A 27,398-nucleotide genomic window follows, 5' to 3' on the forward strand; every position below is an offset into this window, starting at 1 on the left:
KATTGCTGTAGAGGAAATGGCTACTATATCCGTTCTGGTTGGTCAARACCTGTCATTTGAGTTTTTACTGTAAGTGACAGGGCAGTGTGCTACCCCCGTCTCCATTCCTCARAGTATTCCTACCCTGTACTGTGCTATCAATCCTAGACAACCTATTCTCCATGGTGTTGTGGATTCTGATCTGATCAGGTACGTAGGTGGTGAGACAGAAGGTCAACCCCAGTTCTCTGAATTCCTTCACCTCACAAGTCAGCTTAACCAACAAATGCCAACTGTAATACAGAGGAATGAAATACAGTGAGAAGTCTGTCGTACTCTTAAGTTGTCATGTTGCTCAAATTCTTCCCAGAAGGATAGAAAGGTCACTCCATAAAAAAACTGGCCTCAAAGCAGTAGTCTGGCGAAAAGTGCAGTGAATGACAAGTGCCATGGCAGAAACAACATGGCCGTTTTCCTGTTGGCTGTGGCATTTCCTTTGAACTGTTTACCATGAGGTAAAGCCACAACTTCTCTGATATCAGAGAACTCCCTTGAGTTGTATGGCTTAGAATATACAGATGTTTGACCTATATTGTCAGAGCAAAATAATCTTGCAGCAACAGGAGTTGAACATTTATTCTATAATGTTGCTTGATTGGTGGTTAGGCTATTAGCTGGCCAAAAGTAGACTACATGAAAATGCAATACTGTTAGTGTGGGTTTTCAGTGAATATATGTAAATCCTAAAGCGGTGCAGGAAAATTCTCAGCAACAAAAGATTAATCAAATTGATCCTACATCTGTAAGTTCGTTTTTGGCAGGACAATTTTTTTCATTTTAAAAACTATTAGTGGATAACAAGTTCAGTTGGTTATTAATGTACTCTGCCATGGACCAATTTGCGCATATTCATTTTCCTTTCTGTCTGTTAATGTGTCTGACCACTGCTGTTTCSTTCTTACCTCACATGTTCCAATAGCCATGACCTATTCCCATCTAAATGCAAATGGGAGGGTCCTACACAAAGTGAAAACCATAGCTGTTTCCCATTTATCTGTACACAATTGTAACCACAAGGCTTTTGTTTTCATGTTGCGACGAAATGTTTTCTTCTGACTCTATGAATTTAAAGAGGCTTTGAAATTGCACTGGCTGTTCTGGAAACAGTGGGTATTAATATGTGTGTCATCAGAGTAATGGCAGTCATAATGTYTTCTGTTGTTACTGTGAGTGCCATTAGGTCAATGACCTCTGTCGATAGTACAATACAGRAGATTCAAACTCTCAGGGGAAGAGGAGGGGAAAAAAGAGTTGATAATGCTCCCCTATTGAWTTTAATCAMTAATGTGTAGTTAACAACTTTACCTACCAATAGAWTTATACAAACTGCAGCAGTGGAYGAGCACTGGAAACTTTATTTAATGACAAAGGACAAAGGGATATACTATAGCAGGTCTTGTCATCAATGCACTGCAMTGGATAAAGATGTTGTTTCTTTATCTTGTTTCATGTGTATTCCAAATGTGTGGCGTGTAAGACCTTGTGGGTGAGGTTGCAATTTGGGCAACTTCTTGCAGAAATCTCAGAGTAGCATTTAGTCTAGTTAATATAGGTGACAGGATAACAACGATTTGTAACTTAACCTGGAGGTCCATAGTATTATATCTATGGGGTACATGCTAATTTGATGTTGAAATGTTTAGGTTTATACATTTATTAGACTGTCAAACAAGTTGTATAATTCCATATATACAGTAGATGTGGGTTATGGTTCTCTGTCATTCTTTACAGTTAGTTATATGTTTATACCTCAGCCATGAAAAAACATAATACCAATATTACCAATTCACTCTAATTCGTGAATATTGTTTAAATGAATATGTGAAAAAATTCCCCCAGACTCCATATTTACTAAACTGATTATTGTTTTGTACAATACACATGGGATGTGCTTTAATAATTCATTTGTAAACAAAAACATTTGCACAGGAACAGTCGTATACTGCTTGCTTTGAAGCCTTTTAAATTAGTCCTCCATTGTTTGTGCAACAAAGACACAAAGGAATTTTCATTCATACCACATTGACACATAAAAATACAAGCTTAATAAATGGCAAGGAATATTTGCAACAAAAGTAAACAGTGCTTTTACAGCAGACAGATCTTGGGACGCAACAACTTAGCAGCACGTTAGTCTCAGAACCTACTGCCAAAACTGAGCTCTAGCCTCATGTGTGTGGGAAAAGCTTCTTGTGGGCAATATCATTGACTGACTGGAAAGTAAAACCAGAGCTCTGCAATGGGGTGGATGTATTTGAGCCAGACAGATGGTTGCTTAGAGACATGTCTGTAAGATTCCGGTGGTGTAACATCAGTACAACACAGTGTTGCAGGTCCACCATGTCAGAGTCAGGGCCATCAAATGTCATTTTTTCGTTGCAATTTTTTTTTCTTTCTCTGACATAGCTACAACAACAAAAAATGGCTATAAAACTATCATTGGAGCTTGACAAGGACTATGAAACTCCATACTGAACTATCATGTTTTTTTTGGTACTCTGGCCTTAACTTGAACCTCAAAATAAATGACATTTTATTTGCTATCCTCTCAGTATCTTAGCTGATACAGGGGCTTGAAACTAGTGTAATAATTGCTCTTAATATTTCAAGTGCATCAATTTCTACTGTGTCTACATTGCATGTGAACATACAGTATAATATAGCTAGTCATATAATGATATACGCATATCATTTAATAAGAAAAATTGCAATGTTAGCCTCTGTTGTAATGACAAAACGACAAAGCAAAATTAAGTCTTAAATATGGACACACTGCACAAGTTGTAACAATATTATGCAAGCTCCTAACATTTAAGGTAGCACACCAGTGACAATGTTTGAAATTGACAATGACCAGCAAATTTATATAACAACATCTCTACAGTAAATGTCTATATACCCATTTCCATGACCCAGGATTTTACGATAATATTTGGACTTTCTTGTTAACTGAAGAGATAGTTGAAAAGTAAAAACAACGACAAATCATGTACTTGATGTGTCTGTTACTCTGTAAGTATAAGAGGACACAGCGGGAGTCCACAAGGAAGTCTGGATGAATTCGAWAATGTGGAAGACATTTTTTTTWATCATGTGAAATATTTTTTCAATTCTAGTTTATTATGTTTTTTGCTTAAAATAATCACTTCCTTTGCTTCTTTTCAAAGAACATTTTGTTAATTTAAGAATTTCATCCTTGTAAAATTTGTGTCCTATAGATTCTGAGGTATATCACCGAAACTGATTCTGTCCTTTGCTTCTATAGTGCTGGTAAATCATCCATGATAAAAAATGACATACAAAGCTGGTTACGGATCAACACGTTAGACACAAGACATAAAAACACAAGCGTGATTGTACATTAAGAACATGAGTATGGGCTTCCACACAATAAGGCATTGCTTTAATGAAAACATCTGGACATAAAAATCACAGTTTTAATCCTTGCTTAGCTAGTGATTATATTGATGTCCTCTTTGTTGATTGTTTCAGGTACGTCAACACACCTGCAACAATGTAACAATTGTAAACACATAACAACAACTACTATTCTTCAACTCTGATGGAGTCAAATATACAACAATACTGTATATCAAAATGAATGCAGCTTTTCCCAACTCAAAACAAAATGGATGTCATCCACTTGGATTATATAGCGAGGGAATGAGTGCAGAAAATGAAGCTATTGAAAGAAGCATTAGRTTACATGGTCACCTGTGGAGTAGTGTGCCTACAGTCTAAAGCTGCCAATTAACAGTGGCAWGAGGTTGATTCAACCCTAGCCATACACAATCATCCTACAAGCACAGTTACAAAAATATACACACATACGCACACACATTATTGTACATGTTTGTTAGTATCAAGTATTTGTTGAGGGGTTGGACTAATCTGAAATTGTGATCTTTAATTGTGAAAAGACTGTAGACTCTTGGGTAGAAACTCAACAATTCCACTTGTCCAGCTCTTCTCATTTAGTGTATACTTCTGCTAATATAGCCTATTTACAATCATTTATGCAACGGAAATTGCCACTATATSCACTAATAAGCTGATATGTGCTGMCCGTTACCAAAAAACAAGAATAAATCAACAGAGAAAAAAKKCATTAATTGTGCTTTTTAACCCACAAYTCCACMTCATCATTGAAWTGGGAACAATTRCGAGAGGCACCTCTTGAAGTTCTAACACCAGTTAAGTTCAATAAGAATCTCTAAAGCTATAACAAGGACTGAAAATACAAATAGTAAATATATGTATATATTTATAAAGTTGATCCAGTTCCTTTCCAATTCCCCTTTTTAAAAAATATTGTCMTCTTACGAATAACCTCACATAAAGCATTCCTTATGTGTCAACGTGCAAAGCCCTTATGTTGCCCTATAGAGAAAGWACAGATGTCTTTGTGGTTGTTGATTCTAGTTGTGATAATCCAAATCTGAATGAAACAGAGAGCTTGAGCTGAAAGCAAGAAGGGTTAGTTGTTGGCTACTTTGAAAAGAAGACCTATGGTGAGGTTGCACACCTCTGGAAGTATCTGCTGTTTTCATCTGTTGACAGTCTGTTGACACAGGAATCCTTGGCCAGCCACCCTCTCGTTAAACAGTTACCTCGTTCTTACTGGCRGTGCGGTACTGGTTGTTGTGRTGGTGGCCTGGGATGTACTGTAGATGGTCCACCGTGTGTGTCCGTCGTGAGGCAAACTGCTGCCTCTTGTTGGTGGTCGGGTGGTTGACGGTGAGTGTGTTGTATGAGTCGTTGATGGTAGTGGGATGGGAGTGCATCTTTTGCATCTTAGCGTAGCGCTCACTGCGGTCCATGACAGGTGTGGTGGGCACAAAGTTGATGTCTACATGGGACATGGCCCGCGACATGGCCTTCTCCCGGAAGTTGGAGCGCCGCAGCGACAGCATCTTGTCCGGCGAGAGCAGGGGGTCCTGGGACTGCAGGCGGTCTGCGGAGAGCAGCTGCTCCTCTGAGAGAATGCGGCTGCCGTAGGAAGAGARGCCCATGTTGTAGGCRGAGAGGCCGTAGCCATGACGTGGGGTCCTCTCTGGGGACAGCACATGGTCCTGGGACATGGRCCTCTGGACACGGTGAGGCCGCTGACGGTGCTGCTGGTGGGGCTCTGTGTTCAGCTTCACCATGTGGGGCGGCTGCAGAATCTGCCGACCTGCCAAGTCTTGGTGTCGCTTCCGCYTGTAGTACTCATCTATGTCCTTATCACCTGAGTGGGAAAGGAGTGAGGGGAGGAGAGAGGGAGAAGGASAGGAGAAACATTACACTCTATATAAAGAATGATTCTATACCTCCTCCTGACTGGATCAGCTCAGCAGTTCTACTGTGACAACTCCTACAATTCCCCTTTGATTATGATTGCATTTTCTGTCCTTCTGCTTTCATGGGAGAAGGCAGGGGCTCTCTCGCATCACAATAATTCCACTCCTGTTCTGGTGTGGAAAGGACTATACGCCTGCCGCGAGCCAAAACAATCAAACTGTCAGTGATGCGAGTGTTGCACTGCAGGGTAGCCAGTGGTTTGACTCTGCCAAAAGCAGAGGGGCTCTACAGCGAGTGCCAACACTCTCCTGATGTTAAAGTCATTACATCTGCATGAGGAAAGCAGCGGGCTCCTCTCAAATGACTTTTAAACAGGCTTTTAGACCGGCTGGGCCTGGCAACATCAGATTGATGGCACCCTGAAACTACTGTGACTAACCGTCATCTCTGGGGGTTAGATACCTCAGTGGAAGCTAATTTCCCAAGGCCTCAAGAACACACAGAGGTGGTCTAAAAATGTCAGGACAAGACTGTGCTTGACTAAGATTTGGATGATAAGGATTTTGTTTTGGTATGGATATTTAAACCCTCCTCCTTAGATAGATGCCACGCCTGGATAGATTTGATTTGAATTGGATCTCTTTTAGTCCCCATTTGGACTAATCTTCCAAGAGTCCTTAAACATTAAAATAAAATGTATAATACGAACACATTTCCACATATAACACACTATTACAAACATACATAATATACTAACATAATGACCCAATAAATACTCAATCTAAAAAAATATTGATTATTCATCTACTATAGTCCCACAACATTTCTATGTATTATATTTAAATCGTATTAAAATAATGTTTAATTTATATATTGAAAGGTTTCTGGTTTGCTCAGTTAATTTATTCCATTTCTTTATTGCTCTAAATCGAAATGTTCTTTTGCCTATTTCTCTTTTCTGTCTGGACAACGCATAGATGGTGGACAATCTATTCCTAGTATCTACGGAATGTCTGTCTCTTACCAACTGAATACCTTTGTGAATAGAACTTGGCCGTTTGAAATTATGTATATTATGAAATAAAATAAGCATGTTCCTTTCAATTATCTTATCGATTGATGACCAACCAAGAACATTGCGCATGACTGCAACAGAAGAACCATATCTCCACCTTAAAACAATCCTTGCTGCTTTGTTCTGTGCATTCTGCAGCCTCCTAACTTCACTTGATGATGCATTTCCCCAGACCACAGAACAGTGTTTACCTGACTCTCAATTAATGCTTGTGTTATTTGCTGAAGAATTTTTCCTGGTAAATATTTAGCTATCCTTCTGATTATGCATGCTGTTTTATTTTTATTTTTTACATAGATTAGTTATTTGTGACGACTATGATAAGCAGTTGTCTAGCTGCACTTCCAATAGTTTGGTTTCTGCCACTTCTTCAATTTGTACTCCTTCCATACTTAATTGTATCCCATGCTGTTTTGGCCTTTTCCTAGTGGAACAGACCAACATAACTTTGGTTTTCTTGGTGTTTAAAACAAGTTTGTTTTGGCAAACCCACTCCCTAATATTCCAAATCTCCTTGTAAAGCTTGCTGTACCTGTTGAACCGATTGTCTTGCTGCATAAATTGTAGTATCATCTGCAAATATAGTAGCTTGAGTTTCAGCTAAGGCATAGGGAAGGTCATGGTATATATTAATAGAGAAGTGGCCCAAGGCAGCTGCCCTGCGGTATTCCACAGTTTAACACATGAGGGGAAGAAAATGAACCATTGATATAGGTGGACTGTTTCTGTCAGTTAGATATGACTGTACCCAATTCAATGCTACCTCCTTAAAACCATAATGCATTAATTTTGTCAAAATTATTTCATGATCCACTAAATCAAATGCTGCACTGAAATCTAAAAATAGTACACCACAAACTTGCCATTATCCATAGCATGAGGCACTGGTCAGTCATGTCAACCAATGCAGTGGTAGTGGAATGGTTTTTGCGATAGCATGCTGATTGGCTGTAATCAGATCATTCTTTTCCATGTACTCCCATATTTGTTCTACTCACAATACCCTTCAATATCTTACTGAGTGTAGGGAGTAGACTAATTGGTCGACTATTGGCAGGAATAATGGGTTCTTTGGCAGTCTTCGGAATAAGCACACGTTTCGCATGCTTCCATACATTTGCAAACATCCCCTTTTCCAGTGACCAATTAAATATGTTCTCAGTGGAACTGCAATCTGGGGAGCAGCACCGCGAAGCAAAACAATTGTCCATAAGACCATAACCTGTGAGATTTTACCATCAGGTAATGACTTCAATAGGTTTAACACCTCCTCCACTGACACCGTTTGCAGACTAAAAGAGCAGATCTTGTTGCTCATAATATGATCATCAATCCATTGGAAAATAGCTTGTTTGGAAGAATGTATGTTTACATTGTTGCTCAGTAAATACATTTTCTTTGTAAAAAAATCTGCACAAATGATTGGCAATATCAACTGGTTTTGTTATTATTCTCCTGTCAACCTCCACACTCCACATTATGCTCCCATCAACCTGGAGGCATCTCCTCCCAGCTGCCCACTGCACTGAGGCTAGGTAACACGATCACCACCGATAAATCCATGATAATCGAAACGTCAACAAGCATTTCTCAACGGCTGGCCATGCCTTTCTCCTGGCTACTCAACCTCGGGCTAACAGCTCCGCCCCATCCAGACAGCAGATGTTCTGAAAGAGCTGCAAAACCTGGACCCATACAAATCAGCTGGGCTTGGCGAATCTGGACCCTCTATTTCTGAAACTATCCGCCGCCATTGTCGCAACCCCTATTACCAGCCTGTTCAACCTCTCTTTCATATTGTCTGAGATTCCTAAGGATTGGAAGCTGCCGCGGTCATCCCCCTCTTCAAAGGGGAAACACCTGGGCCCAAACTGTACAGACCTATATCCATCTGCCCTGCCTATCTAAGGTCTTCGAAAGCCAAGTTTAATAAACAGATCACGGACCATCTCGAATTCCCACCGTACCTTCTCCGCTGTGCAATATGGTTTCCGAGCCGGTCACGGGTGCACCTCAGCCACGCTCAAGTACTAAACAGATATTCATAAACCGCCATCGATAAAAGACAGTACTGTGCAGCCGTCTTCATCGACCTGGCCAAGGCTTTCGACTCTGTCAATCACCATATTCTTATCAGCAGACTCAATAGCCTCGGTTTTCTGATGACTGCCTTGCCTGGTTACCAACTACTTTGCAGACAGAGTTCAGTGTGTCAAATCGGAGGGCATGTTGTGCTGGTCCTCTGGCAGTCTCTATGGGGGTACCACAGGTTCAATTCTCGGGCCGACTCTTTTCTCTGTATATAATCAATGATGTTGCTCTTGCTGCGGGCGATTCCCTGATCCACCTCTACGCAGACGACACATTCTGTATACACTTCTGGCCCTTCCTTGGACACTGTGCTATCTAACCTCAAACGAGCTTCAATGCCATACAAACTCCTTCCGTGCCTCCACTGCTCTTTAAACGCTAGTAAAACCAATGGCATGGCTTTTCAAACCGTTCGCTGCCTGCACCCGCCCGCCCGAACTAGCATCACCACCCTGGACGGTTCCGACCTAGAATATGTGGACTCTATAAATTACCTAGGTTGTCTTGGCTAGACTGTAAACTCTCCTTCCAGGACTCATATTAAACATCTCCAATCCAAAATCAATCTTAGAATCGGCTTTCTATTTTGCAACAAAGCCTCCTTCACTCACGCCGCCAAACTTTACCCTTGTAAACTGACATCTTACGGACCACTTCACCATCTATAGATCGATTTCAGGCAGTCCGGGTTCCCATCTACACCAAAAATAGCTTCCAATACTCTACTCAGCAAACTAGATGCCAGTTATCATAGTGCCATCCGTTTTGTTACTAAACACCTTATACCACCCACCACTGCAACCTGTATGCTCTGTCGGCTGGCCCTCGCTACATATGCGTCGCCGAACCATTAGCTCCAGGTCATCTATAAGTCCATGCTAGGTAAGCTCCGCCTATATCTCAGTTTCACTGGTCACGATAACAACCCCACCCGTAGCACGCGGCTCCAGCAGGTATATCTCACTGATCATCCCCAAAGCCAACACCTAATTTGGCCCGCCTTTCCTTCCCGTTCTCTGCTTGCCTGTGACCTGGGACCGAATTGCAAAAAATCTGAGACTTTTGGAGACTTTTATTTCCCTCACCAACGTTAAACATCTGCATTCTGAGGCAGCTAAACCGATCGCTGCAGCTTACATATAGTCATCTGTAAATAGGCCACCCAATTTACCTACCTCATCCCCATACTGTTTTATATTTATTTACTTCTTCTCTCTTTTGCACACCAGTAGTCTTCTACTTGACATGATCATCTTGATGATTTATCACTCGTTGTTAATCTGTACAATTGTAATTATTCGCTCCTATGAACCTATTTATTGCCTCCTCCTCACTGACCTTTTTGCCACACAATGTTATATAGACTCTTTTTTCCTACTGTATTTTTGACTTGTTTATTGTTACTCCATGTGTAACTCTGTGTTGTTTGTCTGTTCACACTTGCTATGCTCTATTCTTGGCCAGGTCACAGTTGTAAATGAGAACTTTGTCTCAACTAGCCTACCTGGTTTAAATAAAGGTAAATAAATAAAAAATTATATATAAATAAAACTAGATGGGCATGATGAGATAGATGTACCAAGTAAGCCTTTAATTAGAGATATCACCTTTTTTCTCTCCATAGGATTTATTTTCCCCAGCCATGCATCCACTAATGAAGAAGACCTGGTTTAGGCTTCTGGCAAGTAGCGTTTTGTATTTTTCTCAAGGGGTCCTTTAGGTGTGACTTATGGTAAGAAATGTCACACACTGACCCAGAGGCTATAGCTTGCCCAAGTTAGACAGGACATGTCCCTTAGCTTCATTTAAGTTCCTCTTCCGTTGCAAGAGTTATAAGGATTAGGGTTCAGCTTATGTCCTAAGGCCTATAGATCAAATCATTAGATTGACATCATTGCATTGAAAATATCACTATGCCATGTTGAAATGAGGGGTTGATTTCATGTTGTACTCAGAGACAATTCCCACTCTCCTCAGATGCTTTAGTTTTAGACATTTTCAAAATCAATTTAAATTTGACATTTTAACTGCCTGTTAAAATGTTTAGGCCTTTCGTAAATAATGCACATAGGGCATTAGGCCACATATTATTTGAAAGATGCAACTTTGTAACTCTTATCATGGCGAGCATTGGAAGTCTGACAGCTCACTAAACTAGGCAATCCGTAGGCAGGTCAACCTTGTGTGTTTTGTGTTCATGCATCATGATGTACAGAAGAACAAATGTATCCTTCCTTTTTACTTTTATGTTAAAGAAATATATGCTGGATTCATTTCTTTGCTGCTTCGAATAAGACGTTGCACTTTAACTTGCATTCGATTTTGAGAGGGCATGGGGTCTCAAAGGTGAGGTGAAACCACAAACCTGCTAGCTGTGGCTAACTGACTAGGTATCCCCTTTCCCTTTCCTTACCCTTAATTAAACTAAAGTCTCCACTCTCCCAGATTAAATTCAATATGGTGAGTATATTCATCTGTGGTAGCTATTGATCCCAATACGCCATCATCCGGCCCAGACGGAGCAGTAATCACATAATGCACATACACTTGTAAATAACTTGTGAAACATCAATTATAAAGGGATCTTTAGAGGGGATTAAGATAAGGCGTGGTAAGAGAAAGGGGCCCACAATAATATCATTTAGCTTTTTGCTTGGCATGGGGATTAAAGGGACTCTGTTGTTCTGACGAGTGTTCTAATGCCTTTTAAGTTGATTACAGAAAGAAGGAGAAGACCGAGCCAGATAAGATTCCTGCTGCCTCCTCCCTTCCCTCCACCCGCTAGCTCCTTGGAGGGTCTGAGCAGGTTATGTTAGAGTAGTGTCCTCCATCTCCATCCCCGGCTCCCTCCAGTCCTGTCTGATGGACAGGGGAGAACGAAGGAGGAGGAGGAAGAGGAGGAATCCCAGACAGACTACAGTATGTGCATTTAGAATCACAAATGAACCATATTAATTTGATTTGTTGTCATCTCTCCAGATGGTTTCATTAAAAAAGCAACTCATTATATACGTTTTTGGTGTTTTTCCAAAGCCTCTCTCCTTGCACAAAGCCACAGCATCTATCAGAGGTATGAGGGACCTCTCCTCTCAGAAGAGCTGTCACTGTACTGTAGGTAGGTAGAGAACTGAAATATTCCCTTTTCTGACAAATACTTTAGGGTTTATGGGTCCCAGCTCAAACAGTTTTTTGTTTAATTTGATTCATCTCTGTGATGTCAGTGTGTTTACAACGCCCTATGACATTAAGAGAAGACCCCTTTTGTTTGATAAGGGAGASACACAGTCTACGATCTAACATACTATGAAGGGAGTTTAAATTGGTGCATAACATGTATGAGATTATTAATTTTTTCATCAAGGTTATGAAATCCTTGGATTATTTTATGGTCTTCTATCTACCCACTGGGCACAGACATCAATTCAACGTCTGTTCCACGTTGGTTCAACGTAATTACATTGAATTGAGGAGGAATCAATGTTGATTCAGCCAGTGTGTGCCCAGTGGTTAATGTTTCTATTGAGCAGTACTACATGAAGAAGCAGTACAACGCATTGCTGAGTATAAACAATTCAGATGTTATCAATGTTGTCCATATCAAAGGTTTCATCACATTGATTCTCTGTGTCCACACTGAGCATAACATACAAGCCTGCACTAGAACACCACACCCTACTTATTTTAATACAGTACTATTGAACATTCGAGCAGAAAGGAACTAATGCTTTTGCATGACACATGCAATGCAACCAACCACAGGATACTAGAGGAGGAGCATACTGTAGATCATGCAGCTGTCATAGGGGATATGGAGAATGGTGAAAGTCAAGCCATCATGCAGAGGAAGTATAATGATAATAATCGGGCTGACCCAGATCTCATCTCAGAGACATTAGTCCCATCTTGTTGGCGTCTAGACTCATGTGGGTATGGAGAAATGGCTGTTAATATGTCATTACCAGACATTAGCTACATGACATGMGCCACAGATGGAGCCAAATAACATGACAATTAGATGTCAGTCAATGGGTCGGTAGATGGGGACAATGGGGCTGAATCCAGTGACTTTAACATGTGCTTGTGCATTTCAAGAAACCCATCTCACACACAGAGATGTCTTCCTATGGATTCAGCTCATAACCCCAATGACTTTGTGCTCATGACTTATGTTTGCATCCCTGTAATAGGCATCCATACAGGGTTACTATTGCATCACAGTTCTTGAATGCAATGTGGACTTCAACACAATGTGTTAAGATCAACCTTTTCTCCCCCCTGTGGACTGGCGGGGTCCAGGCAGGAGATCAAGCAAACATGATGGTGTATGTAATGAAAGACCACCTACTTAATTTGTGGAGAGAGGAGTATTTACTTAAGTCAGCTTTGCTCATTGCCGCCAGCTCGTAGTTGGGAGGCAGGTGGGTGAGGTTCTGGAAGGAGCGTGAGAAGGACATGTCCAGGTCGTATGGCTCTGTCTGCGAGGTTAGGATGTTGTTCATGCGCTGGGGCTTGTCTGCATGGGAGACAGGAGAGATTGACGCAGTGCAATCAGGCTACAATCAGACAGTCTGGAGGATGCCACAGAGAGGGGCGCGTACACAGGGGGTCTTCACTGGAGGAGACAGGGGGATACAGAGTGTGGGTGTGAGGAGGGTGTGTGGGTGCAGTGGGGGTATGTGGGTGAGGATAGATGAAGTGGGGACTGTTATGTTCGACTCTTCTAACCTGGATTTAACATGATTTGTTGTGGTTTAAAAAAAAACGTTATTTCAGAGTGCAATTCTGGTGTGCTGGGATTGGTTGCGACTGCAAGTACACTCGCCACGCTGGCTGTCACTAGTATGCGTGGCGCCATTGCGGGTAGCTATGCTGCCTGCCTGGCTGCTGTGGCCATGGTTATGTGGGACAAGTGGTCGTGGCGCAGGCAGCTGGAGCGTTAGCAGCAGTAGGGTGGGGTGGGGCGTTGCCAGTCCTCTGAGGTGCTGGTCAGCAGTGGCAGGTTTAAGAATTAAGAATAGGATTGGGTGACTACTGTGATAGAGAGGACAGGGACCCACAACACCAAGGACCATGTGGAACAGAAGTGYGGCATTCCGTGAGAGAGAGAGAGACAGAGTGAAAGAGAATGTGAGTGTGAGCAAGAAAAGATGGAAGGGAGTAGAATGTGTATTTTGTGTAACAAAGGTCCGGTTCTGAAGCGTTACCACAGATCTTAATGAGACTCTACCATTGCAAACAGTGTGTGGCAGATAACCCAACAAAGAGAGATACTGGAGAGAGAGAGAGAAAGAGAGCAGAGCAGAGTGAGAAGGTAAGTGAGAGTTTGGTGTGTCAACTCTGGTTCATTCAGTCTGAACAAAAAGGAAGAGTGACCCCCCGCCTTGACCCCAGCAATATACAAGACGTCACTGTCACAACAAGAGGTCGACATATACAGTACATAAAAGAGAAAGGGAATACACATGTACAGCAGGTGTATATGCGTATTACTTACCATGTCTCATTTGTCTGTGGCCTACATAACAAATCCAAGTAAGAGAAAATGAATCAGTACAATAACAAACATTATTCATAGTATGTATTAATAACCAAACCAATGTGTCTGACATTTTCTGTTTCAAATTAGTTGTTGAAAGTCTATGCTATTTATAATGATCGTACTAGTCAAATAAAGTAATCAGATTCCTATGTATTGTGGCCATTCTCAATAGTAATTATTTATAATCAGCTCTGGTTTGATCCACCTTGAAAACTATCCTTTGTTGTCTGTGTTGGAGAGATCTATCTACTTATGAGTACTTTCAAAAGTCCCTTTGAATTTGAAAATATTGGCCTCAAAACATACAAAAACTATCCTGCCATGAGGTTGGAGTCCACAGCTCCACTGATGTTGAAACAGACAGTGTAGCATGGTGTAGAGTTTCAGTGCAGTCCTCTTGTTCTCAGACAATTATGTAGGATAGATGGAGAGGTATCTAGCAACAATACACAAATAGCTTTTCTCTCTGAACTCATGGTGTTTCACTGCAGTGTTAGAGCTGTGACCACTCAATAATTTCATGCTAAAAAGCACCTCTCTTTTCATAGAAAATCTCATTTAGGAAAATAGATAAGGCACAATTTAAGTAATTGAAGTTTTTCAATAACTTAAGCCATACAGATGCCATTATAATTCATTTTCCACAAGACCCCGTTTCATTTGCTATCCAAGCTATTCATTTCCCGTCAAGAAAATTTGTTTTGTCCTCGCTTGAATTTAAAAAAAAAAAAAACATATTTTGACTTATTTTGAATTTAGTCAAAGTTCATGTGTCGTACTGGAGCTGATAAAACCATGCATTCAGGAAATCAATATGACCTAATCCTCCCTCAACTTTATTGGGGTAAATGAAAACATCTTTGTAGCATACCCAAGAGCCACTGTGTGTTGTGTGGCAGTATAATCTCACACTTAAAAGGGCATGGTTAGTATCCATAATGTACTTTCCATCTACCATATATCTCTACAGACGGTTAGTTACTATCTAAACATTTTTATTACTCATTGGAAAGAGTGAAATATTAGCAACCAACCACAGTCATATTATATATACTGTACTTATGTGAACATGCAAACCTTAAATATCCTTACCAATTTTAGGTGTGTGGGCCTGGGTAAGATCCAGGTGACTATGTTGATAATCATGTTGGTGGTTGCCTATTGGGAAAACAATGAAAAGGTTAGGTTTGGAAATCAAATGAAACATTACCATAGATTCACATTATGTGCATTTCATGTCAAATAAATGGCTGTTAATACATGACAATATTATCAACTTTTCCCTCATTTTTGTGATCATTGACTCMTTTAATGCAGGCTGACTGGACTCCACTGTGAATGATCACATAAACCTWTGTCCCATTGACAGACATTTTAGTAAATTGTCTTTGCGTTACTYAATTCAAAGTATGAGATCTGTCCAGAGATAGCAGTGGTGTGCTTTGATATCTGACTGATGATCTATGGGATTTTGTGCATCTTTACTCTACTACACAGTTTTCACATTTTAAGGCAGGCATTTTGTGCTATTCCCTTTTGCGCAACGAAGAACGAGGGAAGACAGATTTCATCAGAATCGTCAACTTCCTGACATCTGTGGGACTTCATGTCATGTAAGGGAGTGAATATGTTCCCTTTATTCGATGAGGTTTATTTGGTCAATGTTGTTCASAGCTTCTCTTCTACTACAGCAGCAGATGCAGGACACTGTACCTTATTTGCATTTCTACAAATTCATTGATCATCCCATTAGAACCCTAAACACAAAAGAAACTCAAATAAAATGTGAACTCTTTAGAATGTTTAACGTGAAGTGACAGGAGAGCATCTCCGTGGCGTTAGAACAACAGTTGCTTTCTTTCCGTTGCTAATGGAGAGTTGTGACAGTTACAAAAAAGATGTGTGGCAACACAAGCCTTCATTTCATCTTCTGGTTTCGGATAAGTAGCTGGAACTGCGCATAACATACATTTTGCAGGGAAAAGTGCTTCCTGTTGGAGAGATTTATGTCAAAGCAATCAGCACAGTAGGGTAAAGTACCTTGTTAAACTGGATTTTTCCACAGTTCTAAAGGAATAGCTTTTTTAGAAACAATACAACGTAGTAGAACAACAACCAATAGACAAAATCATCCAATTAAATGGCAATGTACCGGTATTCCAAATCCCAATATCCTTTACGAACATAAAACAAGATTTGTGCCCAATGTCCCTTCACACTATAGCTGTATTGCCCTGTTCAATCACCCTGTTTGATCAAGGGACCAATTACACGATCTTCAGATGGCTGAGCTAAACTAACCTGCTTTGAGCTTGCCAAGGAAAAAGTTTTACACTGAAAAGAAGAGTTTCCCTGCTATCTACAAACTGTCTAACAATCAGGCCGTCCCCAAAAAACATGTTGGAATACTTCAGGTTTCTAAAGGTTGTTACAAAACTGATTGGAGTGACTGCTCCTATATCTGCCTTCCTGTTGTATTGGCTTRCCTTTGGCTTTTCAMAAACGTTGGTAACATTCCGTTTTTCTTATACAGTATGTGCATCCATTTTGTATTGCATCACCATTGATTATCTTCAGAGTGGACTTCCTACAGTTGCACGTCTTAAAAAGTTAAGCAAATGTGAACAACCGCAYATGATGTTGTTTGCTGAAGAACACCCACATCCTGTCTGTTGTGTGTAAGGAAGTGGGAAGATGTCATGCCCCAGGACTCCCATATCCACCCACCACTATGTAAATGCATCAACTCATGAATCAGATGTACAGTAGATAAGTCACACGACTCTCAGAAATTCAGAGGTGTCCAGTCATTTCATTCCAGTCTGTAACGTGTCCAGAAACAGGTACAGTGTCACGGCCGTTGAAAGATGAGGACCAAGGTGCAGCCGTGCTGTGAGCCGTACATTTATCTTTATTTGAAAAAGACGCCGAACAAAACAACAAACACTACAAAAACAAACCGTGAAGCTAAAGGCTATGTGCCCTAAACAAAGTCAATCTCCCACCAAGACAGGTGGAAAAAAGGGCTACCTAAGTATGGTTCTCAAGCAGAGACAACGATAGACGCTGCCCTGATTGAGAACCACTCCCGGCCAAACACAAAGAAAATACACAACATAGAACCCACCTCAACTCACGCCCTGACAAACCAAAATAGACATAAAAAGGATCTCTAGGTCAGGGCGTGACAGTACCCCCCCCCCAAAGGTGCGGACTCCGGCCGCAAAACCTAAACCTATAGGGGAGGGTCTGGGTAGGCATCTATCCGCAGTGGCGGCTCAGGTGCGGGACGCAGACCCCGCTCCACCACTGGATCACCCCACTTTGGTGGCACCTCTGGTGCGGGGACCCTCGCTGTGGGCCCGGACTGGGCACCCTGGCTGCGGGCCCTGGACTGGCATCCTCGCTGCGGGCTCCGGACTGGGCACCCTCGCTGCGGGCCCCGGACTGGAGAACGTCGCTTGGGGACCCGGACTGGAGAACGTCGCTGGAGGCTCCGGACTGGGCACCCTCGCTGCGGGCCCCGGACTGGGCCCCTCGCTGCGGGCCCTGGACTGGGCATCCTCGCTGCGGGCTCCGGACTGGGCACCCTCGCTGCGGCCCTGGATGGCATCCTCGCTGCGGGCTCCGGACTGGGCACCCTCGCTGCGGGCCCCGGACTGGAGAACGTCGCTTGGGGACCCGGACTGGAGAACGTCGCTGGAGGCTCCCGGACTGGGCACCCTCGCTGCGGGCCCCGGACTGGCACCCTCGCTGCGAGCCCCGGACTGGAGAACGTCGCTGGGGGCCCCGGACTGGAGAACGTTGCTGGAGGCTCCGGATGCGGAGAACGTCGCTGGAGGCTCCGACTGGAGGCCTTCGTTGGAGGTTTCGTGCCATGACTCCTCCCTGGAGGCTTCGTGCCATGGATCATCACTGGAGCTTCTTGCCATGGATCATCACTGGAGGCTTCGTGCCATGGATCATCACTGGAGGCTTCATGCCTGGATCATCATGGAGGCTTCGTGCACTGAATCATCACTGGAGGCTTCGTGCCATGGATCATCACTGGAGGCTTCGTGGCCATGGATCATCACTGGAGGCTTCGTGCCATGGATCATCATGGAGGCTTCTTTCCATGGAGCATCACTGGAGGCTTCTTGCCATGGATCATCACTGGAGGCTTCCTGCCATGGATCATCACTGGAGGCTTCGTGCCATGGATCATCCTCTGGAGGGAGGGAACGTATGAGCTGCCACAGGGCTCACCAGGCTGGAGAGACATACAGGAGGACCTGTCCTAGGCAGAGGCACCGGATACACTGGGCCGTGGAGGCGCACTGGAGGTCTCGAGCTAGGAGCCTGCACAACCCGTCCTGGCTGGATGGTTACTTTCACCCTGCAAGTGCAGGGCGCAGGCACAGGACGCACTGGGCTGTGCAGACGCACCGGAGACACAGTGCGCAGAGCCGGCGCAGGATATCCTGGGCCGAGAGACGCACTGGAGGTCGGGAGAGCATGGCTGGCACAACCCTTCCTGGCTGGATGCTCACCCTAGCCCGGCAGATGCGGGGAACTGGAATGTAGCGCACCGGCTATAAACGCCACTGGAGACACCGTGCCGCTCCACGCGTAACACGGTGCCTGACCAGTCGACGCTCAGCACGGTAAGCACGGGGAGTTTGCTCAGGTCTCCACCCTGACTCAGCCACACTCCCTGTGTGCCACCCCCCAAAAAAATTTGGGGGCTGCCTCTCGAGCTTCCTTGCCAGCCGCGTTCCCTCGTAACGCTGCGCTCTGCTTCGTCGCTGCCTCCGCTTCCTTAATGCTTCCACCTGTTCCCATGGAAGGCGATCCCTTCCGCCAGGATCTCCTCCCATGTCCAGGATCCCTTGCCGTTCAGGATGTCCTCCCATGTCCATTCTCCTTTTAACCACGCTGCTTGGTCCGTTGGTGGTGGGAAGTTCTGTCACAGCCGTTGAAAGATGAGGACCAGGTGCAGCGTGCTGAGCGTACATTTATCTTTATTTGGAAAAAGACGCCGAAACAAAACAACAAACACTACAAAAAACAAACCGTGAAGCTAAAGGCTATGTGCCCTAAACAAAAGTCAACTTCCCACCAAGACAGGTGGAAAAAAGGGCTACCTAAGTATGGTTCTCAAGCAGAGACAACGATAGACAGCTGCCTCTGATTAAGAACCCACCCGGCCAAACACAAAGAAATACACAACATAGAACATAGAATACCACCCCAACTCACGCCCTCACCAAACCAAAATAGAGACATAAAAAGGATCTCTAAGGTCAGGGCGTGACATACAGGAATGTTTGGACGAACAGCTGTACTGCCTGCAGGGCTCTGGATCATAAAAATACGAATGAATAGAACAGGCTTGGTACCTCTAAATCTGGCAATTTACTGGTAAACTCCTGCTACATCCCAAAGACGCCCATGCCCACCCTATAATGCATCATTGCTTGAATGGGAAAGCCCGTTCTATTCATTCTTATTTCTATGCTCTGGAGCCTGTCAGTGAGGGGCTTGTGAGAATTTGAAATAATGAATGCCAATAAAACAGTATTGTTGGAGTTATACACATCTGCACTTCAGGTGTAGTCTATCTACTGTAATAGAGCTAATTTGGAATGGCTTTGTTGTGTGAAAGTCCTTCATCCAGACGTGACAGGTCAATGCTTTACTTGATACCAACAATTGTGTCCGCACTTTTACCCATTTAGAGTCCACATTGTACTTTGTCATAACCCTCAACGGATATCTCTGGTTATTATAATGAACAAACTTTATTTACATAGGAACTACATACATACTACATATCTAATGGTTTAACATCACCTCACATGTCAAACATCCTTGGTTTGAACATAATCAGGCATTTTGGCACCACTGAGTGAAACCCTTCAGGTTCCAGCGGCTGGACAGACAGAAGGGATCCCACTGTTACCAGATCCATTTTGAAGCCTCACTCTGCCCCTGTCAGGGAAACCTGATGGACTGCCTGTAACGATGAGAGCCCACGCCGTGTCATTACCTGGCAGTGTGTAAAGTGGTCATGTGGCCTGCAGGGTGGCTCTGGGGCTGAGGCTCATCTCACCTCATCTCTCCCCCTTACACCCTGCGTGGTAGAGGGAGGACAGGAGCCTGCTGGGGCAGATGCACTGCAAGAACCTACCATCAACACAGACAGGTTCTGCATGGATGTGGGCTTTGTATCGATATGCGCTGAGACCAGAGGTTCTATTGTGCACAACGCTTGCAGGATGTTTTTGGGGTGTGATTATGGTTTGCAGGGTGCTGCTTTGTTTCAGTGTACAGCAGTGTAGTTGTTGCTACAAATTCTGAATAAGTGAATATCCTAGCTCTTCACACATTCAGAAGAAATCCAGGACTTCTAATTGTTAAGTTCAAGATGACTAACTGAAATCCCTGTGCTTCAAAGAAAGAATATTAGTCCACTCTACAGACAAAACAACAATAAAAGCTCGGAAGAGAAACACAAACAGGTTTGTGAGAGTAAACCTCACTTCATGTGTCACACCGTCATGAGGCACAATGAAAGATTGTGAACAGGTTGCAAGGCATGTCTGGATACACTTTGAACAGGTTGCAAGGCATGTCTGGATACACTTTGAACAGGTTGCAAGGCATGTCTGGATACATCACTGTTGCTTTAAGAAACACTGAGCCACATGAGCTTGAACTAATGCTGGTCTATAACTGTATCTGCCCTACATTGACAAATCTTTAGGGGGTCAGGACATTTTTCATCCAGCTCATCTGCCAATGCCATCACAACGTCTGTTAGTTTTCTGCATCACATACTGCAAAGAGATCCCAGTGATACAACAATTGCATAGTGTAAAAAAGTAACAACCATATTGGGAGAGGCATAAAAACCAACAGTTACATGACATAAACCAAAAACATGTTGCAACTTTACCAAACCTCCTCTGGTGGCCTGAAGTTTGTTGATCTCGTGAGTTGCTAGCAAGGATAAGCACAGATTTATCTGATGTCTCCTTCAATTTGAAAGAAGTAACATCATTCAAAGCTGCCTTTATCCCTGCCTTAGCATCTTATCATCTTCTTGAAGGATCCAAGTTGAATAGAACAGCAACACCTGGAATCATGTAGGAGTCATAGGAGAGAAGCATACAGTATCCACTTGCAAAAACAGCACTCTATAGATTGGATGTGTAAAAAAAAAAAAAAATACATTTTAAAAACTGCAATTATAATGGCTAAACAACAGAGGCTTATGATATGAATTGATGGGATTGGATCAGTTCTAATGGAAAGGTTATTTTCTGACTCTGAAAAGAAATGCATGAAGCTCAAAGACACAGAATTTGCCATTGAGCTCTACGTATTAAGTGGTAATCCAGAACCGACCAAATGTTTGGCATACAGGAACATTTCTCCCATAACCTTCCCTAGATAAGATTTGAGGATCACAGACTAATATCAGCCTTTTGCACACTCTTTCTATGGCCTTTTCTATTACTAACAGATGTCTATACTAAAGAGCTCTCATATTCATTGAATAAGCCACAATCAAGAATGCTCAACAACCAAATTCATTTAATTTTCAGTGATGCTGATTAAAAATAAAAGGAGTCGGTTTTTCATGAAAGAGATGCAAAAATCCCACCGAATACAAATGATCAATTAATTTCCCTTTTCATTTCCCTTTCTTTATGTTTTTGTTTGAATAATTACTTTCTATGTTTTCCCGCAATTATATTTGTATTTTCAGCATAAGGCAATTGTTAATGGGGGAGGTGAGAAAACATTTTAATGAAGGAGAAATGCCAGGCTTTGTGAAGACACAACAAGGTGGAAAAATAACAACTGAAATGACTTTGCAATTATGAGCTTGGGTTGACTGCACACTGGCATTTAATCACAAAGGTATGGAATGCAAAGTGTAAACATTTACACGTTTCAGTTAAATTTGCTTTCATTTAGCTCTGCTAATTTGTTTTCACCCACGTTTTGAAGAGATAACGTCAGTTGTGTAGCTAGGTAGACCGGTCAACAACCTTGAGTGTGGGTATTGAGATCTCTGAGCACCTCTACTGCAGCTTTGTGCTGTGAGGTCCATCTATTACAATGACAGATCAGTGTGTTTCTGACTGTGTGAGGCTCTGAATCTCTCTGTCAATCCTCCCTTCCCTCAGAGAGGCCAATGACAGCGGGTTGAGAGTGCTGGTCTAGCGTTTCACATGACGTCGTCCCATTATGGGCCCCCGGGAATGAGGCTCTTTGATCCATTTCAATCGATTCTGTATCACCTTCCCTATCGCCTCCTGACTGTCTTAGGCTGAGGTGAATCATGCTCTGGTGGCATACTGCTTCCAGTCAACTGGAGGCTAAAGCCTTCCTCTCCCCTTCAGCCTGACCTTGTGACTCATGTACAGGAAATCCCATCTAACACTGAGCCCTGGACTGGAGGGAATCACATCTGACACTGAGCCCTGGACTACTGGGAATCACATCTAACATGAGCCCTGGACTAGAGGGAATCACATCTAACACTGAGCCCTGGACTGGAGGGAATCACATCTGACACTGACACTGGACTGGAGGGAATCACATCTAACACCGAGCCCTGGACTGGAGGAATCACATCTAACACTGACACTGGACTGGAGGGAATCACATCTGACACTGACACTGGACTGGAGGGAATCACATCTGACACGAGCCCTGGACTGGAGGGAATCACATCTAACACTGAGCACTGGACTGGAGGGAATCACATCTAACACCGAGCCCTGGACTGGAGGGAATCACATCTAAAGCTGAGCCCTGACTGGAGGGAATCACATCTACACTGAGCCCTGGACTGGAGGGAATCACATCTAACACTGAGCCCTGGACTATGGGAAATCACATCTAACACTGAGCCCTGAACTGGAGGGAATCACATCTAACACTGAGCCCTGGACTGGAGGGAATCACATCTGACACTGACACTGGACTGGAGGGAATCACATCTAACACCGAGCCCTGGACTGGAGGGATCACATCTAACACTGAGCCTGGACTGGAGGGAATCACATCTGACACTGAGCCCTGGACTGGAGGGAATCACATCTAACACTGATCACTGGACTGGAGGGAATCACATCTGACACCTGACACTGGACTGGAGGGAATCACATCTAACCGAGCCTGGACTGGAGGGAATCACATCTAACACTGAGCACTGGACTGGAGGGAATCACATCTAACACCGAGCCTGGACTGGAGGAATCACATCTAAACTGAGCCCTGGACTGGAGGGAATCACATCTAACACTGAGCCCTGGACTGGAGGGAATCACATCTAACCCTGATCACTGGACTGGAGGGAATCACATCTAACACTGAGCACTGGACTGGAGGGAATCACATCTGACACTGATCCCGGACTGGAGGGAATCACATGTAACGCTGACACTGGACTGGAGGATCAACTCTAACGCTGAGCCCTGGACTGGAGGGAATCACATCTGACACTGAGCCCTGGACTGGAGGGAATCACATCTGACACTGACCCTGGACTAGAGGGAATCACATCTAACACTGACCCTGGACTAGAGGAATCCATCTGACACTGAGCCCTGGACTAGAGGAATCACATCTGACACTGAGCCCTGGACTAGAGGGAATCACATCTACACTGAGCCTGGACTAGAGGGAATCACATCTGACACCTGAGCCCTGGACTAGAGGAATCACATCTAACACTGAGCCCTGGACTAGAGGGAATCACATCTAACGCTGATCACTGGACTGGAGGGAATCACATCTAACACAATTACTTGAACAAGCGCATGAGCTAGAGGAATCACATCTACACTGAGCCCTGGACTGGAGGGAATCACATCTAACACTGAGCCCTGGACTGGAGGGAATCACATCTAACACGCGAGCCCGGACTGGAGGGAATCACATCTAACACTGAGCCTGGACTGAGAGGGAATCACATCTAGACACTGAGCCCTGGACTAGGAATCACATCTAACACTGAGCCTGGACTGGAGGAATCACATCTAACACGAGCCCTGGACTGGAGGGAATCACATCTAACACTGAGCACTGGACTGAGGAACACATCTAACACTGAGCCTGGACTGAGAGGAATCACATCTAACACCGAGCCCTGGACTGGAGGGAATCACATCTAACACTGAGCCTGGACTGGAGGGTAATCACATTAACACTGAGGACACTGGACTGGAGGGAATCACATCTAACACTGAGCCCTGGACTGGAAGGGAATCACATCTAACACTGAGCCCTGGACTGGAGGGAATCACATCTAACACCGAGCCCTGGACTGGAGGGAATCACATCTAACGCTGAGCCCTGGACTGGAGGGAATCACATCTAACACTGAGCCCTGGACTAGAGGGAATCACATCTAACACTGAGCCCTGCACTGGAGGGAATCACATCTAACACTGAGCCCTGGACTGGAGGGAATCACATCTAACGCTGATCACTGGACTGGAGGGAATCACATCTGACACTGAGCCTTGGACAGGATAGCTTTTAAACTGCACTTTAAGAGCAATGTGAAAGTTTTAGCCCCCTTAGTAAAAATAGTCTTCACTCACCTTGACACTCCACGATAAAGGATAGTGATATGCCATCAATGCCCAACCGTTTGACAATTACTTATAGAAACTATCAGCAGGAAGCTTCGTGTTATTTTACAACTTTTTCAGGGAGTGAAAGATGACTTGGCTCAGTATTCCTTTGTTTATCAGTTGCTTCATCTCGCTTTTTTATCCCAGCCTTTCAGATGATGGCTGGCCTCTTTTCCTACCCAACCKAATTTCTTACCCAGCCCTCCTGCGAGTAACCAATCCTGCAACAATCAATCCACAAGATGAGTASACGAGGTGATTGTATCTATTTACATAATGACTGTGATAGATACTAGTCCTACAGACTTAAACTTGTTTATCGTGGCCAAGTATCTGCATGAATTGTTTGCTGTTCATCTTGTTATCCCGTCTTCAAAATATTTACCTCGTATCTCCCATCTAAAGTTCGCTAATGAAATGATCGCTCACAGCCCGCAAACATTTGGGGACGATGATGACGCTAATTAATAGTCGTTGYACGCAGTGAGGCGCTACGTGTGACGTGTTGCACTGGATGACATTCGTCTGCTAGCGTTTATTAAGACACTTGTGATTAATGGTGWGCTGTRCTKTGATAGGGTGAGAGCCAYAGCTGCAMCCCCAGACTTCGAGTGATGGAGAGAAMGCCACACTTGAGCGCCGCRCGAGAAWATATGGACCACGTTGATTAGTCGCCTTTRCATGTGCCTTCGCCCATAATGATGAGCGCACTTCTAWGTATCTCAGATAAACAGTGTCTGCAATCTGCACTCCAGCGCAGTTATGCCCATATTAATTACAGATCCTGCACACTGGCAGGATTGGAGAGGCTTCTTTGGAAAGTGGTGGGTCTCCCTTTAATTAGCATACTAGGGAAATAATTGACGCCATATGCCTGTCCCCCATGCTACCGTAGCGGGTGGTGGCACAATGCGCCGCAGCTCGTCTGGCATTCCACATCCCATGGTGAGGGTTGTGTCACCRTTCTATCCCCATGCTTTCTAAATGTACAACCACAYAAACTTGGCATCAAGAGGCACTTATTAGTGTGCATACATCAAGGTGATAACTATSTGCTACTGTCGGCTCGTAGAGGCMGCTCATTAATTGACTTGTTTGGTGGAGGAYTGTTTGTTWGGGTGTCCAGTGTTCTACCCAGTAACCCCTTCTCTGATGCTGTGTTTAGGAGTGACAACTAATTAAATAACAGCGGAGTAGCTCTGAGAAACACAGGCCTGGTAACTGTTCAAATATCTAACCACTCCTCTCCTCATAACAGTTCTTATAATCACCTGATCTCCTTACCAATGGGGAGGCAGAGAGACAGAAAGGGAGAATCTGTATCTCAAAATATGGTATTGATGAGATGGAGATGGAAGTGATTGAACCAGTGGTGGATTATATTCAAGGGAGAAACATTGATAGATGGCACTGGGAGATATTGATCGAACATAGATAAATGCAATAATGTTTTTAGAGGCTTTCACAGCAGACTGGTAGGATACGGACTGATTCCATCCACATAGAACATTGTCATTGGAACATTGTCCTTTTTGTTTTCGTAGTAGGACTGCATTAGTCTAAAATATAACGAGCATAACATCAGAGAAGGTGGTACGTCAAGAAGCAAGTGAAGTATTAGAAGACATTGAACATGTGATGGAGGTCAGGGAAGAGAGGTGAGGTGCTCAGGTTGAGGCTTATTAAATGTATACATGTTGAAGCCGAGATGTTGATGGACAGACAATATTTCCAAGGGAAACAGGAAAAGACAGGTCCTGCCAGGTTGAGGGTGAGTCGAGGGAGGGGGGTAAAAACTATTAGCTTTCATGATATGGGAGAGCGTATCATGAGAACACTTTTATTCTGAAATGTGAAAGGTTCAATCAGAGAAGCTGAGATGAGAAAAGGGACAAGAGGAAATGAGGGAGATGAGGGATAGGAGAGAGAGAGAGAGAGAGGCTAGAGAAATGATGAGAAGGAGGGCGGAGTGCATGAAAGAGACTGATGTGGGTGGACGGCTGTGCATTGCAGCAGAGGAGAGTTTGACAGGATCAGAGAGGAGAGAGGTGAAGGGGATGAAGGCAGTCAGAAGGGTGAAATTTACCAAAGACATATGGTGAAGGGAGCAGGAAATGACTAAACAAAGAGAATCAGAAATATTTGTGGGCAGAAAAGGGCAGCCAAGTCAATCAGCAGTATAAGGGGACATTCATAGAGAAGCTAAAGACAATTTAGGTTGATGGTGAGATGCCAGAAGGGGAATACATTGAGCATTTGCTTGCAGTCTGCTAAGGGGGATGAAGAGAGGAGAGGATGAAATGTGATCTGATTGTGAAGGAAACAGAAATACTCATGTCTACATGTCTCTGAATGGAGCAATCACACCCCAAAATTATGTGAAACCTTGTAATTTACTGATAAGACCACAACCCTCTAGCTATAGTCATGATCTATATTATGCTTATGTCAATCACAAACAGAAGTTCATGTGATTGACATCAATGATTAACAGTCAGTCTCCATTATTGCTTAGCTCTGTTCTTGATCATATTACTTAAACATTGTCTGAAAAGGATCAATATMTCTCACAAGAAAACCCCAGAGAAGCCACATCTCTTTGTGAGTATCAGTGAAACGAGCATTCTCTGTTATGGTCTCCTCTAGTAATGGCATTTCCCTGATCACCATATCCCCCCTGCAACCTTCTCTTCTTCTTCAGGAGAGCCTGAGTCAGATACCTGATGTGGCGACT

At 43.5% G+C, this 27,398-nt stretch overlaps 1 protein-coding gene across 2 annotated transcripts; it reads right to left on the reverse strand.

Moving 5' to 3' along the window:
- Window positions 1-891: 891 nt before the first annotated feature.
- Window positions 892-16,904, reverse strand: LOC112067756 (protein shisa-6-like). Of its 2 annotated transcripts, none has more exons than XM_024139227.2 (4): window positions 15,117-16,904; window positions 13,980-14,000; window positions 12,858-12,998; window positions 892-5,266 (listed from the first exon to the last, which is right to left on the reverse strand). In XM_024139227.2, exons 1-4 carry the CDS (start codon window positions 15,235-15,237, stop codon window positions 4,638-4,640), a joined length of 912 nt encoding a protein of 303 aa, XP_023994995.1. In that variant the 5' UTR covers window positions 15,238-16,904; the 3' UTR covers window positions 892-4,637. The 2 variants fall into 2 exon arrangements, with proteins under 2 accessions (XP_023994995.1, XP_023994994.1); XM_024139226.2 differs by having other exon boundaries at window positions 12,831-12,998.
- Window positions 16,905-27,398: the final 10,494 nt, after the last annotated feature.

This window comes from Salvelinus sp. IW2-2015, unplaced genomic scaffold, assembly GCF_002910315.2.
Source record: "Salvelinus sp. IW2-2015 unplaced genomic scaffold, ASM291031v2 Un_scaffold1725, whole genome shotgun sequence".
Lineage (NCBI taxonomy): Eukaryota > Metazoa > Chordata > Actinopteri > Salmoniformes > Salmonidae > Salvelinus > Salvelinus sp. IW2-2015.